This window comes from Choristoneura fumiferana, chromosome 5 (assembly GCF_025370935.1).
Source record: "Choristoneura fumiferana chromosome 5, NRCan_CFum_1, whole genome shotgun sequence".
Lineage (NCBI taxonomy): Eukaryota > Metazoa > Arthropoda > Insecta > Lepidoptera > Tortricidae > Choristoneura > Choristoneura fumiferana.
The window spans coordinates 8,404,656-8,422,554 of record NC_133476.1 but is presented as its reverse complement, the minus strand read 5'-3'; the positions used below and the strand labels follow the sequence as shown (position 1 = coordinate 8,422,554).

Here is a 17,899-nt window from a genome sequence, read left to right as displayed (position 1 = left end):
TTCGTGATTTGGCGGATTTTACGATCGGCCGCCGACATATACATAGACAGAGGCATAGGCAAGTATCGAAGTTCTTCTTGCTTTATTTAACAATCTAGAGCAGCCATACTTGCTTAACCTTTTTTATACCTGTGCCACATGTGTTGCTTTTCCGTAAGTTAAAATGGTTGAAAATCAATTATAATTATGAGGTACAAGCGCCTGGTCTATCTGTTCGAATATGCGTGTATGTTTTGGGTTCAATAATTTAATTGAAAATTAATCCACCGTCCAACTCCATCGCAATATACGCTTGTAAAAACTACATTGATCAATATTGGCCTGTTATTTGACTTAAATTGGTAAATGCAATGCTATATGTAGTTTTAAGTTATATTATAAGGCAAATATTAAAAGGTACTTAGATAAACTGTAAAATAATTAAAAAACGGAAATGTGTGTAACTACATATATATTATCTTAGACTTAAGGTAATGGAGTATATTTTACACATAATTGATTAATAAATAAATAATATGAGACATTGTATTACTCTTCAAATCTCTTATCTTAATTAGTAAAAGAAAATTTTTAATGTGCCCACCACAAGCACAGAATAACAGTACTGCCAAAAGACACCTTTTCTTAAATTAATGAAATAATGTGAATGAGTTGGTAGAGATTGGCGTAGACTGTAAACCACAATCAGTTCGCATATATAACCTTCGACCCGACGTCTTCATAAGTCGTTTGAAACATTAACATATTATGTATACTCGCTAACAGATATATTATCTGAGCCATACTATATCTATTCTGTGTCTGAGCGACCAAGGTGGTCAAAAATATCGGAACATGCACTCTGTTATCTGTTCCGATATTTTTGATCACCTTGGCCGCGCCGAAATTTCTGATGGCAGCTGTACATAATATCATAATGTCAAAATGCAGGGTAGACAATGCAGTGTAGTTTCACATTCAATTAAACAAATACAAGTTGCAATTAAAAATGTAATGTTAAATTACTTGAAAGTGAAGGCGGATACTGAACTGACCGACCGGAAGCATCTACGTATATGTACCTATAATTTGAATGACAATTTTGTGTAGACCAATTTTTTACTTACTTATGAGTTCAATGATCATTTACTCCCTGTTTCACCATCCATTGATTAAATTTATGTGTCGGATAAATGTGATGCCGTCTCTGTTTGATTTGTTCGAATAGACGGAGACAGCATCACATTTATCCGTCAAATAAAATTAATCAATGGGCGGTGATACAGTCCCTCAATGTGATTTATTTCACATAGACAGATGCTCCCTTTGTGTACCCTAAAGGTTACCAAGTTACTTATAAAATTACAAATAATATCATGAGGGTCTTTAGACATCCACAGTCCTATCTATAAATTTGATTGAAAGGGGAACATAACATAGTGCAAGCATAGTTGCTTTAAATTATTTTAACCTTTCGCAATTTTCTATAATAATTAATAGCACACTCTGAAGTTAATCACGGCAGCAGCCCGTGGTCACGAGCAGTCCTATGAACTTTAGCAATAATTAGGTACTTAGTGATTAAGTTCATAGTTGGCTATTAATTGTTTGCATCTATCAAACCTCCTTATTTATCATCTACGCCGTAAACTTCATTCCATAACACCAAACCTCTCTTCTACAGCGGAGTTGAGAAGTCCTATGTCATGTTCACAGATAAAGAAACACTTCTGGTGACAGCCGAGATCGTTGAGCCTTCCGTTGTAGAACATTGAGCCACATGGTTCGTTCACACCACCATCTGGCTGCTGGTTTCCCCAGCCAGTGTAGCCGCTTTCTTCTAAAGTGGTACCTGGCAAGATTACGAGGTGTTTTAAAAAAATGCCTGGCATTTAATTACAGGCTCTCTTCAGAATAATAATTGCTAAGGTTTGCGATATACAGTAGGGCCTCGGTAATCCGGACTCCCGCTTGTTCGGTGATCGCTGTAATCCGGCCGGGCAATGGGCTTCGCGGGGGAGGCGGGCGGGAGTAGGTGCGGGCTGCCATGAGCCAATGCGTCGTCAGTCTTTTGTTTATCGCCTTTCGTGTAGTACGTACAGTGTCAATTACATACTATAATCCGGACGCCTCGATAATCCGGAAAGGGTCTTGTTTTTGCCTCACCGGATTACCGAGGCCCTACTGTATTTGCCTATTACAATACTTTAGTCCAAAGGTTCCCAAAGTGGTCCAGGTGGGCCCCCAGGGGTTCACATGAGACCAAACAGGGGACGTTGGCGTGAAATCAATGGGAGTTGTAGGTGTTTGGGAATATGGTACAAATTAGCAGTAGGGGTGTACCGAAAACAACAAAATTTTGAGATAGGTCTACGAGAAAAAAAAGTTTAGAAACCCCTGCTTTAGTCTATTACATCAGGTTTATAATTACGTGTAAGTCATTCGCTTTAAATAAACTAACGCGTGATACTGGTACGTATCTATTCTAGATAATAATACATAAAACAACAACACTTGGTTCCAATATCCAGCTAGTAGGTACCTATGAGGTACAACAACAAATGAAGAACCCTATGTAAATATTCTCCAGAAAAAGGTATTATAATATGACAATAGTAGAAAGACGGCATTTATGTTTGCTTAAGCCGAACGCAAGGCGCTTTTAGGGTAGGTTCAACGAGTACCTACTTTCGATAGGTGGAACCACTAGGCACTATATCGAAAATACAAACTGAAACATAGATGCACAGAAAAACCAGAAAAATAGATCATAATTATTCGTCTGTACCCCTGTTCAGTGGTGATGTAGCGGTATAGCTCGTGGCACGGAATGCCGAGGACCTGGGTTCGATTCCCAGCGCTGGTCTATTTTTCTGGTTTTTCTGTGCATCTATGTTTCAGTTTGTATTTTCGATATGGGTTTTACCGGATGACCGTAAAAGTAACAAAATTTGGAGTTGAAATAAAAAATACAAAAATACCCCAAAAACCAATCTTAACTAGACACTATCTCAAACACGAAGCAGTAAAGGGGTTGAACTAATTAACTTTGATCTTAATAATACCTTTAATAGTCTTCCATCCATCATCATCCCTATTGTGATAGCCCAAGTAAACTGCCCCGCTTAGGAAGTTCCCTTTAATCTTACTCTTTGGGGCTTCTTCTGTGACCTTGACCAGATAGTCGGCTTCGGCTTGGCTGTTGATGATAGCCAAATACGACTGTTCTATGCTGCACATCGCGTGAGCATCGGTCCAGTTCATTGGAGTCAGATGGAACTTATAACATTTGCCGAGATCTTTGTTGAAAACGTAACCTGAAATTGTAAAAAGTGTCAGAAGCAACCTGTTTTAGCTGTCGTCGGTTCCTGATACTTACGGACGTAAGCTTTTAAAGATTTTATGTAAAAGTAAGGGTCAGTAAATTTTAGAAATAATAGTAGCCGTTTGTCTTAAACGAAGCGTTGACAATGACAATGCCATTATTTAGGTATTGATAATGCATTTGAGATTTCCATGTTCCGTAGCGCCACCTTTCAATCGCGCACAAAAAGCGGAATACCTATTGGAAACTCCAAAGAGATTGGTAGGCCACAACACCACACATACCACAACATACATTATATTGACGACTTTATAAAAGTCGCGGGTAGGGAATAGATGGAGAAACAGCTACATCATTGTTGTTCATTGTAGTGTGCCTATGGTATGGTCATAGATTTCACAAAGGATGTTTTCCTTATGAAGACGAATCTTACTTGGGTCAGGTATATCACACAGGGTGTTCCAATCAAGGTAAAGCAGGCTCTTTTTACAGATGAAGGGGTACTTTCTGTCGCACTTGTCATCGTTAAGGGTGTTGTCACGACGTAAAATTACGCAGTCTTCGTTGCCATCAGCATCGTTGGGTTCACCTTGCCCCCAGTTGTTATATATGTCTAACACTGGACGACCTGTAAGTGCCATAAATTGTTGGATCATCTATTCGAACTGATCATATATTTGACCCACGATTTTAGTACGTTGGATTAAGATCACTTATTCTTAGTCGTCATATCGCGTATACATACATACATATACTACCTAAATAGTACGTCTCCGTCCATTAATGAACATAAAAAAAAAATCGACTGGATGGCAAACGAGCAAGTGGGTCTCCTGATGGTAAGAGATCACCACCGCCCATAAACATCTGCAACACCAGGGGTATTCCTGATGCGTTGCCAACCTAGAGGTCTAAGATGGGATACCTCAAGTGCCAGTAATTTCCCCGGCGGTCTTACTTTCCACGTAGAAAGTTAAACGAAAATATCAGTTACATTCTGAAAATGAAAACGTAGGTTACCACCTACGTTTTCATTTTCGCTTTGGTATTTGAGATTGGATTCTCTTAGTGTGTTTGATTTAACAAATAATATTACTTGTTCATTTGCAAAATCATAGGCGTATATAGGGAGGGGGTGGGGGCGTGCCCACCCTAGGATGTTGGGAATGGGCTACCGATTCAAAATTCTATAATACTTCTATCTCTTGATATATTCGCACAAAAATCCAGGCCAGGCCCCTCTGAAAAATAGATACGCCAATGTGCAAAATATACTGAGCGGCAAAAAATTTGGCCCTCAAATGTATGCAGTAACAGGTATGTATGTAGAATGGGCCAAATTTTGTGCCGCTGAGTTATATTACGGTAAGGCTCAAGACCTCCTCTAGCCATCAGGCGTTGTTGTGTTCAAACGCGTGCCTAAAAAGGGTACCTACATACAAACATCGCGCTCGATTTACAGTTATTTAGTTAGTGAAACTTTTGTTTTAAGCCAAATGAAACGAGAATATGTATCTCTTATTTACACTATTTTTTGATTATTTACATCAGAAATAACACGTAGTCATGAATTATTTAATTATTCACTAATAATTAATAGTAGGTATACTCAGACACGATTCAACTTTCTAATACGACACGACATTTAAATCTACCAATATATACGAGTAGTAAAACTGCACCTACACAAAATAGATACCTACCTAACTAAGTACAAATGTAGAAAAAATAAACTGCTCCAAAATAGGTACGGTCAAGGAAGGACTCATGAGCCACTATGGAACTATGGAACACGTATTTCACAGTAACGTCATAGTGACATCGCATTAATTTGCAAGGAAAATCGTAATGACTTTTCTTTTGAAAAGGTTCCATGGTGGCTCATGAATTAAAGTCCTCGACCGTACCTCGAAAATAGGGAAAACTTTGTTTGGACACTATGAAGTAGGTACTTCGCATAACAACATAATATAAAGCGTTTTATAATCTACTTCTACGTCTTAAATATCTCCCTACAGGTAGGTAAATTGACAAATTAATTAACAATCTTCGTCACATTAAGACATCGCTCATATCCATAAATTTATAAAGACAATATTCAAAGGAACTGCCTCATTCTTATAGTATATTGTGGGGGAGTTCCCGAAGTAAGAATACGGTTATTAATTAATTACAATTATTAGATACTGACCGTCAACTGTTTCAAACACTCCCTTCGCCAGCAAATCCGAGATGCCAACATACACCCACGCGAACTGTGGCTGCGTTTTGTTCCATAAGCCCTGGACAGCATCAGCTTCTATTTCATCCTCAGCATAGAACAAGCTCGCTCCTTCCATCTGACACCGCTTCTTGGCATCCTGCCATGTCTTATGTATAGTGTGGATTTTATAGAAAGCCTGAGAGTCTTCCAAAAAAGTGTAGTCTTTACGGAAGAACTTTTGGCGCGGCTGCCCATCTAGAAGCGAATAATTTGGTGCTATAATTATTATGTATTCCTTTGTTCCAAACGGTGAAACTTTTAGCAAATACTTACGCGAACAGTGAGATATAAGTTGTATTAATAATAACACTGTAAGGGCTTTGATTGTGCACATTTTTAATCACAACAAACAAGTCACTGAATTCAAACACATGCGTGCAGTGCGCTAACTCGTTGAGCAATGAACTCATAATGACGTCGCGGACACAAAACAGCATAACAGGAAAATCGGTGAATTATAATAGCTACTCGTATGCGTCTTACTAAACCGGTCGGACTTAATACCATTTTGGTTCTTAAAATTTACTCAGGACTCTGCTATTCTACTAATGTTATAAATGTGAAAGTTTGTGGTAGTAGGTAGCTTGTTTGTAATTTCCCGTGGGGAATCGTTAAACATGTCTCTGGTTGCTGCACGTGGCTTTTTTTATCCCAAAAAATTGCATAATTGGTGCGGAATAACGGAAAGCAAATTCTTCGTAGAAGGGGTCGCTGGCAACAGCTAGTGTCAAAAAAATAAAACGACCCTATCAATGACGGGCCTTATCTACTTAGATATCTACATATTTATACTGAGGTACGTACGTATACTATCTATGCATGGTTCATTTAGTAAATAGGTACATATATAGCATCTGTTTTCACAAATATAGAGCAGTAAGAAGATAACAGAAGATACGATCGACTGCTAATATAATAAGAAAAGGTACGGTGGGAATTACTGTTTGCCTTTGCATAATGCCTTAAAATGATATGTTAACCCAAACTGTTAAGTTCGGGTTTTTCTGTTTTCCACTTATTGGTTACTTTTTTTGGTCTTTCTACGTGGGACAGTATGTGAATCGCTTTTTGTTTCTTGGTCTGATTCACGTGGGGACTCTGTAGATGGCGTTAGTATCGTGAGGTCTGTTTGTCGTTAGTCTTGCTTGCGATTGGCTCATTTAGTTATTTAAGAATACTAGCGCCATCTACACGCCCTTTTGGTAAAACGGACGGGCTCATCGATATTTTTAAACACCCAGAGCTGTGATGTTTTCGATGGCGACTACTAAGTACTGATGTGCCAAAGGAAACTTTTTAAAATGGCGGAATTTTTCGTAAGTACAAACAATTCTTAAATTTAAATTTCCTGTATTTCACGTGAAAATTCCAGAATTTTCAGAGAACTTTTTGGAAACTTTTCGCAACTTGCACAGCAACTACTGTAGCTGGCTCAGTTAATACACCCCAATGTTATAAATGTGTAAATTTGGATTTCTTTACACGCAAAAACGTAAAAGGATTTGGATGAAATTTGGCACACATATAATTTATAACCCAGATTAACCATATGATTGTGTAGGTAGGTACTTTCAAAATAAGAGTAGTGATCACATGATTAGTTTCCCAATGAAGCTAGTTTTATTGATATTTTTCATGAAACCCTTGAGTTAGGCGGAATTAAAAAGGCATAAATAAAAAGACGAGGATATTTTTTATAATTTTTAATATATTTATCTTGAGGTGTAAGTTTATTCGCATAACAATGTTTCATACAAATTTCCTCATTTTGTACACACCATTTCTTGGTTTGTTTTGTAGTTATCTTTTATAAAAGTTGACTCTCTAAAATTTAACATATCGTCATGTCTGTTCCCTATATCTAATTCGCCCCACCACTGCATTTAAATCATACAAAACAGAGGGTAAACAATTACTAAGGCAAAGTAAGTATGACGAGGAAATGAGTAATTATTGCGGACAGTAAGTTATGAAATAATATACGAAATTGTGTTTCAATGAACACGGAATGGGCCCTTATAGCTTACTATCAGCCTTCACATATCGTTCGACGTGGCACTAGAAGTGTGTTGGTGAGTTAGCCTTAGTGGCGGCTCGGCGCCGGCGCAGCGGTTCGCACCGCGACGGTCTAGGCCTTAAGCCAATTCTTCTCGTTGGCCAATATCTTCGCTGGGACGTAGTTATACAGACAGATGGAAGTACATGATGTTCATTCTATTGTATAACCGAGTAACAGTTGGCGAAGATGTTGGTCAAAGTGAAGAGCAGGTCTTAAGAGGCACTGTACGTGTCCAGGCCTAGGCCGTGGTCGCGGTTGCGCGGGCGCCGGCCGCGCAGTACCCAATTGTTCTAAACGACATTGCACAATCACACTGGTATCAGTGGACTCGGAGCCCGTCCACGAGGCTGCCAGTTACACCTAATAAGACAATTCGTTACTAAATAACAACTAAATCACTTTAAAATCAATTCAAAATGTACATTATTCATCTTATACAAGTAAACAAATCTAATCTGCTACCAAAAATTAGCAAATTTAAATACAAAGATCACCTAGTCCTTCTATATAAAATTAATTACTTAAGTATTAGACAAACACAACAGTGTGAGTGAACGTTGCGACCGCAACCCACTTGTGATACCGTATTATGCCTTACAGTGTACATTCAACGAATGATAGCGAAAGATATTGCGTTGACACATTAAAACTAAAAATTGACTGTACATTAATATTTAATATGTAAATATTTGTACATATTGCACTCTGAAGTAACAAAAATTATTAAGAAAAAATCCTTCGAAATGAAAATTAAAATTATTCTCGTAGAGCAAAAATATCGCCGTAAATACAAATTAAAAGAAATTTGCAATCACAATGTTCGTAGCTCGTACACTTATCTAAGTCCCTATGGCTTACAAAGCTTACAAAAGATAAATACAGAGGTCATTTACAAAAAATATACTTCTACCCAAATAATATAAAAATAACAACAGCCATCTGTACTTTCTTAGATGAATAAAATTAAACATATGTTAAACATATGACGATAGAATCTAAAGGTACCTATGTACAACATTTCAATGGAAACGACGTAGACCCCCCAATAATTTAGTCCACACTTTGTATTAGACTGGATGTGCCACGTTTGGTCACTACAATACCTACTAGTCACTGTAAAAAATTAAATAGTTTCAGAAGGCAATGAAGAAGTGCAACAGGTTGCAACGGTCGAACTTTCCTGCTTCCTCGCCCAGTCTTATCGAACACCCTCTCTGTCTCGCCCCCGCCGTCTGTCCCTGTCACTCCGCCGCCCATGCCTTACTGCTCGAGTGCCGTCTCACTTTCACATTATTATCCCAATATGCGATACAAACTTATTACCATACTAATATTTCATTACCAGCTAAGACACAAATTATATTAGGGTATCTCATTACTTATTACTCTTCATGTAACATTATTACATACTTAATAATTCTATTACAATTTAGAAATTGAATAATATGTATCAAATACGACCGGCTGTGCACCGACGGAAGCCGAAAACTACGAAGCTATGCGACTACTTACGCGTCGGATCGAATCATGTATGTATAACTATTACTTAACGAATGGCAGTTATATTTGTCACAGACTCGGGATGTGCCTCGTAAGGGGCTCACGCTGCTTACGGCCACATCTCAGTTATAAGGCATCGTTTCGTAGCGTAAAGTTAGATAAAGACTGTCTTTTTTACATTCACAACAACTAAAAATCCAATAGAAAAACCAGCTAATGATCTCACACATACATCGCACCATGAATACACGATTAATGGCAGTGTGTTCGTTAACAATATCGCCCCTTGTAACTACACCTAAGACACTCTAATAAAGTTTGTGCTTGGTTTAATAAGACGCTACTACTAGAACAAAATGCCCAACAATGGTTTTGCACACTAGCGCGGCCCGCGGTGCAAGCCCGATCGTCTCACGCTGACGTCATACGTATATTAGAAATGCGTTTCGAAAACCTCACACATACATAAATGTGTTTGTAAATGTACAACAGCGGCATTTACCCTTTATCGTAAAGAAGACACATTCAACACGCACCTAGAGATAATAATATTAATTTACCGCACAATGTATGGTGACACGTCGTTTTATTCTTATGCAACGTGAATTCTATGAATGAAATCGGTGTTCTAATGTTACATTGCCTGTGCAACATCAGGCTTAGAGACGGACACTGTTAGTTACAAAACATTGAACAGTACATTCAGCGAGCAACCGAAAAACAATTCGCGTTAAACGGATTAAAATAAGAATGCCCGGCAGAATGTTAAATGCCTAACGTATTAGCAACGCTTACGGGTAATTGAGATCTATTCTTGATTTTTAATCCTAGAACTATGATTTCTTTTAAACAATGGAGGTACACATCACAGGTACCGCGAAATAAGGCATTCTGTATAGGTGATAGCTGGTGTGTGGGGTCAGTTTCATTACTCCATTACCACAAAGTACCCTTAGAACTTAGCTTTTTGGGATTTTAGGGTTCCGTAACCAAATGATGCCAAAGAAACTTTGTTAATAAGTTTCGTCTGCCTGTCTATCTGTGACAGGGCTTGTTGCATTTGTACCATAGTAACGAGACACCTGAAATGTTCACTGTGCATTATTATTGGGTCAGAAAGGACAGCAAAGTCGTCAACATTGGTAGAAAGACAGCGCAGCTAAAATGGCAATGGGATAAGTAGCCCGAAAACCGATTCGTGGCGCAGAGCTGTTCTGGGTTGAATGCCATGGCAACAAACAAGACCATTTAATAGACCACAATGATGAGAAAGGAGACGGGCATCAACTGGACTCACTGCTCAAAATGGATTGGAATGGAAGCGGTTGAAGGAAGCCTATACCAAGAGCTTGGTAGAGGAAAGCTGGGAAGAAGTGATATTATTATGGCGGATATATCAAATAATGAAAGCAAAAAGTAAGTAGTCATGGCAACTGAATTGTGGCACGGAACCCTTCGGGTACGAGTCTGACTCGCACTTAGCCAGTTTTTTGATAATTACAGTTTACTAATTTAAGTAGAGGCAGATGTGTATATTTCCTTAGCTGTTTACATACGCGTTGCGTGCATGTCGACTTTAACACTTCGTGCCTACCTTACATTGTTCCCATAGAGTAAGCTCGGCTAAATGTATAACTTGACTTTTTTTTTCAAGCTACAGACACAAAAAAACTTAGCTGCCAGTTTGTACTTCATGAAAAAATTACTACAGAGAATCTGAACGTGTAGCTAATCAGACAACCAAATAAACATCTAGGGATAATTTTTTCAACCACTACCTCGCTATACACTTTTGAACCTACATAACAGCTGCCTTTATCATGCACGCAACTGCATGTATTTAATAAGTAGAAAAAGTTTAAATAATTTAAGTATTTCAATAGTCAAAGTTATGAGTAGTGAAACAGTCAAACCTGCCTCCATATTCCTTAATTAGAAAAATAAATACGACACACACATTACGTGTTTCTATGCATTTGTTTCAAGCAAAATATTTGTAAAACAAAGCAGTGACGATTACATGTTATGGTTTATAATTATTTCTAATTATTGAGGTGTATAGTGTGAGAATGTTGTACTGCGGCTATGTGTCAACTTGTTAGCAAGCGCGACTAAGTGCAACTTGGGCGCTGCGAATGTCAAATCAGAAACGAATATTTATTATTTATTACAAAGGTACCTTAACAGAGAGACGAGACTCCAAATGCTTTTATGAAAGCAACCGACGGCAGTAGAATTTATATACGTAATAAGACACACTTATTTCCGCCTAAGTAAGATATTTTAACATGTTAAAATGTAATCACAGCAATAAATTATAATTACTCGTCTAATCGAGGGACGCGGGCACAGGACACTGGAACATGAATCTGAACTAAAGATAACATGTCTGACATACACTAAATACAAACGAACCGGCGCAGCGGCTCATCACAATATATATATATATAATTATATATAAGTCGAAAAGGTCAATCAACGTATAGTTAATTTTGGTAAATAAATAAACATAACTATTTAACTTTTCATCCAATAGAAACATTCTTCATATATTACTTTTTTCTCTATAAACTCTCGTAGTGTATGTACGTATGATTAATTTAGGAGGTGTACTTATTGACGAAGTCTTATCATACAGTCGTATCCGAGTGACCAACTCAGTATCCAGTCGTCAATGAAATAAGCGGCAGCGGCGACTCGCGCCGCCGCCCAACGATCAACACTAAATATATATTCTCCAAACGTTCAACAACACATATATTCACTAATCTCCCGCGCATTCGTCGTCGGTCACCGAATACATACGAAAGGGAGCGCGCTGGCGCTCTTCTTAAGTGTTTTAAAATTTGCACAATCCTTATAAATACATTCATCACGTCCGACTAAAGTGTCCGTGCACTTCACTAAAACTAGCCAGTCTATGAGCGTTCTCTCCTCGGTGGCGCGGCGTCGCCGGCGGCCGCTCAGAGCAGGCCGCGGCCGGACGCGGCATCGGCGATGCGTGCGCGCAGGGGCTAGAGATTCGTGGGGGACTCGAGGATAGGCGGCGGTTGGGTGTGCGACATGTCCGCCACATCCCAGATCTCCTCGAGGAAAGGCGGCAGCTTTCTGTTCTTGAGCTTGAGGGAGATGCACATGTTGGAGTTTTGCATGCCGAGCGTGCGTAGCTCAGAGAGGATTGAGAGGATCTTGCCGTATATGACGGACGAACGCGCCGACCCGCTCAGCTGGTTCAGGATATAGATGCGGAGCGTATTCAGGTAGTACCGCTGGATCTCTTCCACCAGTTGCGGCTGCTCCAACCCTGGCCGGTCTGAAACGGGCAAGGATTAACTATTAAGCTTTGTGGCGGGTCGAAATCTCAAAATGTTCACTTCTTTATTCAAAGTCTTTTTATTGAAGATGAATACATAATAGTTCTCATAAGTCATACATCAGTAACATCAACACGGTTTAAGAGTTGCATTCTTGTTGGTGAATACATTTACATAATCCCCTCCCCCTGCAAAGTCGCTGGGTAGCGGGCTAGCGGCAGAGCAGAGTTGCTGATCTTTTTCTGAGAGAGAAGTATTTTTAGCAACTGTCCTTTGTCATCTGATAAGAAGATGATGTAAATACTGACATTCGTTTCCGATTCTGTTTAACTTACCAGAAAAGATGACGACAGCCGTGAGCAGCGCGTAATGGATGTTGTCCAACGCCATAGAGTACATGCACCGGCAGAAGTGCAGTAGATCCTCGATGACGTAGGCCATGCCAGCCTTGCGGTAGTTGTCGCGAGTGTACGCTTGGTTGTTCGCGAACAGAACACTGTCTGAGGCCGCATCGTATCGTCGCGCGACTCGGAGCATCATTACCTCACTTGAGCAAGCCTGTGGATTGTACAGATTATATTGTATATAAAATTATTCAAAGACCCTTCTTCTTCTTGAAGTTATTGTTGTTGAGTCTAGAAGTTAGTGTTTTAGTTTTAGAAAAATGTGATTCTATAAAGCAAAATACAATGTCATTATTATCATTGTCGCCTTTGCTCTCCTTTCTGTGTATTTGTATTTATTTTCATTTTTAACCCCCGACGCAAAAAGAGGGGTGTTATAAGTTTGAGCGCTATGTGTCTGTCTGTAACGTACAACATAACAAATTTTGAATGTCACTTTGTTAAGAACAATTTAGGGTTGCAGGCTAGCAAAATAATATAATTTGTTGTAATTATTACCTTAAGCAGCGTAATTTGATCAGGCTGCGAGATCTTGGCGAACCCTGGCAATCCCTTCGCGAACTCCACGATAAGTTGGACCGTGAGGATAGTCATCTCTGTGATCTGGCGGAAGGGAGTGTCCGACTCTTCGTTTTCATCGTCCGCTTGCTGCCACGTCTGAAATAGTATCATTAATGGAACTCGTGCCAAAGCCTTGTAAATCGAGAATTTCAAAAGCCTCTACTGTCTGCAAAATATTAACGTATCTCGGATGGCAATAAATATATGCAATCACCAGCACCAATATCTGACAAAGTGTAGGTACATAAATATCAGATATGACTCTTTTTCTAGGGTTGGTAGGTCGTGTCAGATATTATTGCACACGTCGCTGTGGCAGATATTAATTCAGGTGACTGTACGAGGCCATGGCAATGATGCCATGAATCTGAGTTTGAACGAAATAATCGAACGTTCATGAACCATTAGAAGAGCCTCTAAGATTGTTTTCGCTTCCATAACCAGCGTAATTGAGAACTACGCGAGCTTTAAAGGACTATATAAGTTAGAGAAGCACCGCTTAATATTTTATGGTATTTGTAAAAGCTGGTTTCATGTAAGTTATTAGTGACACATTACCTGCGTAATCCTCTTCAAATCTTCATCAGAAGGCTGCTCGTACCCGTCCTGGTACCAGATGAGCCTGGCGATAAGGAACTGCTGGTTGGCTGTCAACTGGGGGATGTTTTTCTGCCGGTTTGTCTCCAACAGCTTGTCGGAGAGAAACCTTGGGACCACTTCGTGCTGAAAAGAAATTGGCTTCGTGTAGAAAGCAAACAAATGAAATACCTAATTAGTTAAATTGGTCGAGAGTTCAATCCTTAAAAAGGACGTGGTATAAACAAACGACACGCGAGTTTGTTGACGGTTGAGACGGTTGGGTCTGTGCTTTAGGATAATATTGATCTATTTGGAAGCAGTTGGTGGGTTTGGGGCTTTGCATGTGAATATATATTCATCCATCATACATGGCATTTGTCATCTTCCAAGTGTGGTTGCGGAAAATTACATTCATAGACATACCCCGCAAAACAAAGCCTGATTAGATTGACATTTTATAAATACAGGCGTTCCCTTAATATGTTTAAGTATATGTGCCCGTGCCCGTTCCAAAATAGTTTAAGGTCTTGTCACACCAGATATTGCGGTCGATAAAAAGACTAAACACGTGGACCACTGAATATTAGAACAATTTATTTAGTGTACCTATGCTTTTTTTAGAAACTGTGACTTACAATCCTTGCTGCTTCAGGAGGTGGAGGTTCACACTGCATAATGGGCGGCATGTGGTCGTCCACCGTCGTCGTGCTGACAGGCAGTTTGTCCTTCTCCTTCTGTGCTTTCTTCTCTTTCCGCTTCATGGCGCACTGAGTCTCGGGTACTACGCACTCAGGCCTCATGCCTACAGCTAAGCACTTCTTCAGGCGGCACTCCTGGCATTTCCGTCGCATGTACATGTCCATTTCGCAAGCGTGACCGAATTTACAAATATAAACCGCATTTTTGGTAACACTCCGTCTGAAGAACCCTGGAAATAGAAATAAGTATTTTTATTACATTGTGCAATCATATTTTTTCCTTATAGGTAGTCGCAAATTATGACTTGATTGTTTTTGCGAAACGTATTGTTATCTCAATGTATTGGTACTTCGAAACAAATACGTTCCTACGCAAAGGTTGGCTGAAAGGCAAGGGTCATTGACAGCGCGTGCACGGCCGTGGTTTCGGTAGCAATGATCTTATAGCTACGTGCAAGAAAATTAGAGGCCAAAGTGATATTCAAATGAATCTGATTCAGAATAAATGCCGGATACATTTTAGGACACTGACTTCATAAGTCTCGTGTGTCTTAGTACGATACGTAGGGAGGTTTCTCTTTTTTTTATTTGGGACAGTTACATTAGAAATCTGGACGTAGAATTTCATAACTGAACTATAAAAATGACTGTTGTACTTCGAGCTCTAATGTTTCAACGGCCAGCTTTGAAGTGAGTTCTGCTGTCTATCAAATGATGAAGCTAGGGCTATATTCCGGTGAAGGTTGGCGCCGATGCCCGATAGGCGTCAGAGAATCAAGAGGTAGACGCGGTGCAGACAGCTATTGTGACGTCTCGTCTCGACTATATGAATACAAAATGCACGCGCAGCTTACAACAGCCACGTCGACACAATGCGCCAATTCAGCACTGAATTGGCACGTTCGTGGGCGATCAAGCAGGGCAAGGACAAACAATGTAATGTCTAGCTTAGTAACAGGAGTCGTGCGGCGTCGTAACAATAATGAAGGTTACACCTACGTTCATACGGAATAAGGAGTCCCTAATGGATGCGGCCCATTTCGGGGTATGTAATTGTACGTGCGCGTAATTCTGTTATCTTACCTTTACACCCTTCACACGTGAGCGCATTGTAGTGGTATCCGGAGGCTCTGTCCCCGCATACCAGACACAGTTCCTCTTGCTGACGGGGCGCAGGGCCCTTCTTCTGACGTCGTGCCTCGCCATCTGTACTGCACCCATTTATACTTGAAGCTGGCGACAGTTCCTCACGGCCTGTACCAAAGTAAAAAGATATGTTAATATTATTAATATAAAAGTGAACCGCCAGAACGGGACAAAAAAACGAGACAGAGCAGGATGGCGCTCTACAACACCATTTTGATACGTTCCTCTCAAACAACGCATTATTTCTCTGGAATTTTAAAGCAATTCGATTCTTTGACCTAGGGAATCGCGAAAACTTGAGAAAATATGATATTGGGTGTGTACATTTTGTATATTAAGCAAAATAAAATCACAAGTTCGAATTACGAGCCAACAACGAGCGATCTATTATCTATGCCAGTGTTGCCATTCAGGGAAAAATAAATCTATTCATTATCCTGCATTGCAGTCTGTAAAGCTTTTGGCTTTACCCATTCATTGCCGCGCGCCAGATTACGCTGGGCTTCGTGAAATTTGGTATGTAGATAGATAGCTGAATGTCTGAAATAACACATAGGCTACTTTTATTCCAATATTCCCATTTCTTAACACAACACCTCAATGCAGATTATGATATAAATTTTGGGATTTCCCACAGGAATTTCGTAAAATCCCGGAATTTCAATTGTAACTACCAGATCGAATAGTTTACGCGTGCGAAGCCGCGGGTAAACTCTTGTTATTAATGTTGTTTACTTCGACCCGACTACAACTGCGCAAAAAGATTCGAGCTCGAGTCCGGTGGCCCAGAGGCGGTGATGCCGAGAACGTCTAAAATCGGACGCTATAAAATTTGCATACATTTCATGAACCATTTGTCGAGTCGGCGGACGAGTGAAGATAGTTTATTTTTCATTTTTACATGCGGGGCGATGTTCCTTCGTCGAAGAAATATTTGTGAAGCGAAATGCATGCAAGTGATTTTCGGCAGTCACATGGACGCTTCCTGTCCGAACAAAAGCTGGCTAAGGCGACGGTGCGCATAGTAATCAGAGACCAGGACCTTTTACGTATTCAAGGCATAGAAGACTCGGGTGATGGAAATGTAATGGCAATTTGTCACTCAAACAGTCGGAACTCCTTATAAAGTAAGCAGGGGTAATTTAACAACAATTTAAAGCGACTTGGTCTAGTACATTAGTTTACCCGGAAACAGTAGTTAATCGTATAACAAAAAAAAAACAACCTCAAAAGTAAAAGGGAAAACGTAAAAGGATTCCGTCTCTAAAGAGCGTGGGTGTCCAATGTAATTTGGTAACGTAAACAAAAGGCGAAACAGAGATGATTAAACACCCGGAGGGACAATAAGCACGTTTAAGACAGGGGAGGGGTCAATTTAAGCCCGTTGTCCCATTAATTTTATTTGCTTTTTTATTGTATCCATTAGACGTCGTCAGCGCGGGTCGGTGGCCGGCGCTGCTGTACCTGTGTTGCGCAACGGACAGAAATGGCCGCCGCCAAAAAACTAGTTCCACGTGGGATTCGAGCCACGCTTGAAGGCCATGGCTGCCCGTTCGTCATACTCCGACCAATCTCATAAGACATTCACTCCTCCGCGCGGCCATTGGCAGTCAACGATGTCTAGTGCTAATGTCATCGGTATTTTATTGAATGCGTCTGAGTTGAACCTAATTAAATGGTAGGCAATGAGCAGACATGTTTGTTCAGCGATAAAAATACCTCAATAAAGAGGTCAAGAGCGACGCTTTATCGCCGTTTGAGTATAGTGCCTACCTCATACACTGACCTGCACACAATACGAGTCATGCATTGGCGTAGCAGCTTGTAGGCAAATTTCATGAATTCTTTCTAACAATAGTCACTAAATATGCTTTGATGTTGGAGAAAAAGTCAAATCCGTTCGTAAAATCTCAGATCTACCGAAGCCACGTATCGAGGTCAGGTTGAATTTCACGATTCGGTTTATCGATAACGACCCCTAGCGGTTGAAGTCAAGAGATCAAACCATACCAGGAGATGTTTATGGAGCGCTGGTAGTTTTTTTTTTTACTTATGTTATTAATAAGTGGAT

At 39.9% G+C, this 17,899-nt stretch overlaps 2 protein-coding genes across 6 annotated transcripts in view; both read right to left on the bottom strand.

Annotated features, from left to right (window-relative positions):
- Positions 1–434: 434 nt before the first annotated feature.
- Positions 435–5,984, bottom strand: LOC141428042 (uncharacterized). Of its 2 annotated transcripts, none has more exons than XM_074087738.1 (5): positions 5,841–5,984; positions 5,496–5,783; positions 3,738–3,932; positions 3,045–3,296; positions 435–1,831 (listed from the first exon to the last, which is right to left on the bottom strand). In XM_074087738.1, the coding sequence occupies exons 1-5, from the start codon at positions 5,899–5,901 to the stop codon at positions 1,632–1,634; spliced, it is 996 nt and encodes a 331-aa protein (XP_073943839.1). In that variant the 5' UTR covers positions 5,902–5,984; the 3' UTR covers positions 435–1,631. The 2 variants fall into 2 exon arrangements, with proteins under 2 accessions (XP_073943839.1, XP_073943840.1); XM_074087739.1 differs by having other exon boundaries at positions 5,496–5,762.
- Positions 5,985–7,255: 1,271 nt separating this feature from the next.
- The window catches only part of EcR (Ecdysone receptor), a 289,167-nt gene continuing 278,523 nt past the window's right edge, over positions 7,256–17,899 (bottom strand). For 3 of the 4 annotated variants that reach the window (XM_074087735.1, XM_074087734.1, XM_074087733.1), the window contains 6 exons: positions 15,766–15,936; positions 14,620–14,912; positions 13,964–14,128; positions 13,343–13,501; positions 12,776–12,998; positions 7,256–12,439 (listed from right to left, as the gene is read on the bottom strand). In XM_074087735.1, the coding sequence (XP_073943836.1) occupies positions 12,141–12,439; positions 12,776–12,998; positions 13,343–13,501; positions 13,964–14,128; positions 14,620–14,912; positions 15,766–15,936 (1,310 nt within the window). In that variant the 3' untranslated portion in view covers positions 7,256–12,140. The remainder of the gene's footprint in view (positions 12,440–12,775; positions 12,999–13,342; positions 13,502–13,963; positions 14,129–14,619; positions 14,913–15,765; positions 15,937–17,899) is intronic. The other variant, XR_012451397.1, reaches the window with a different exon arrangement.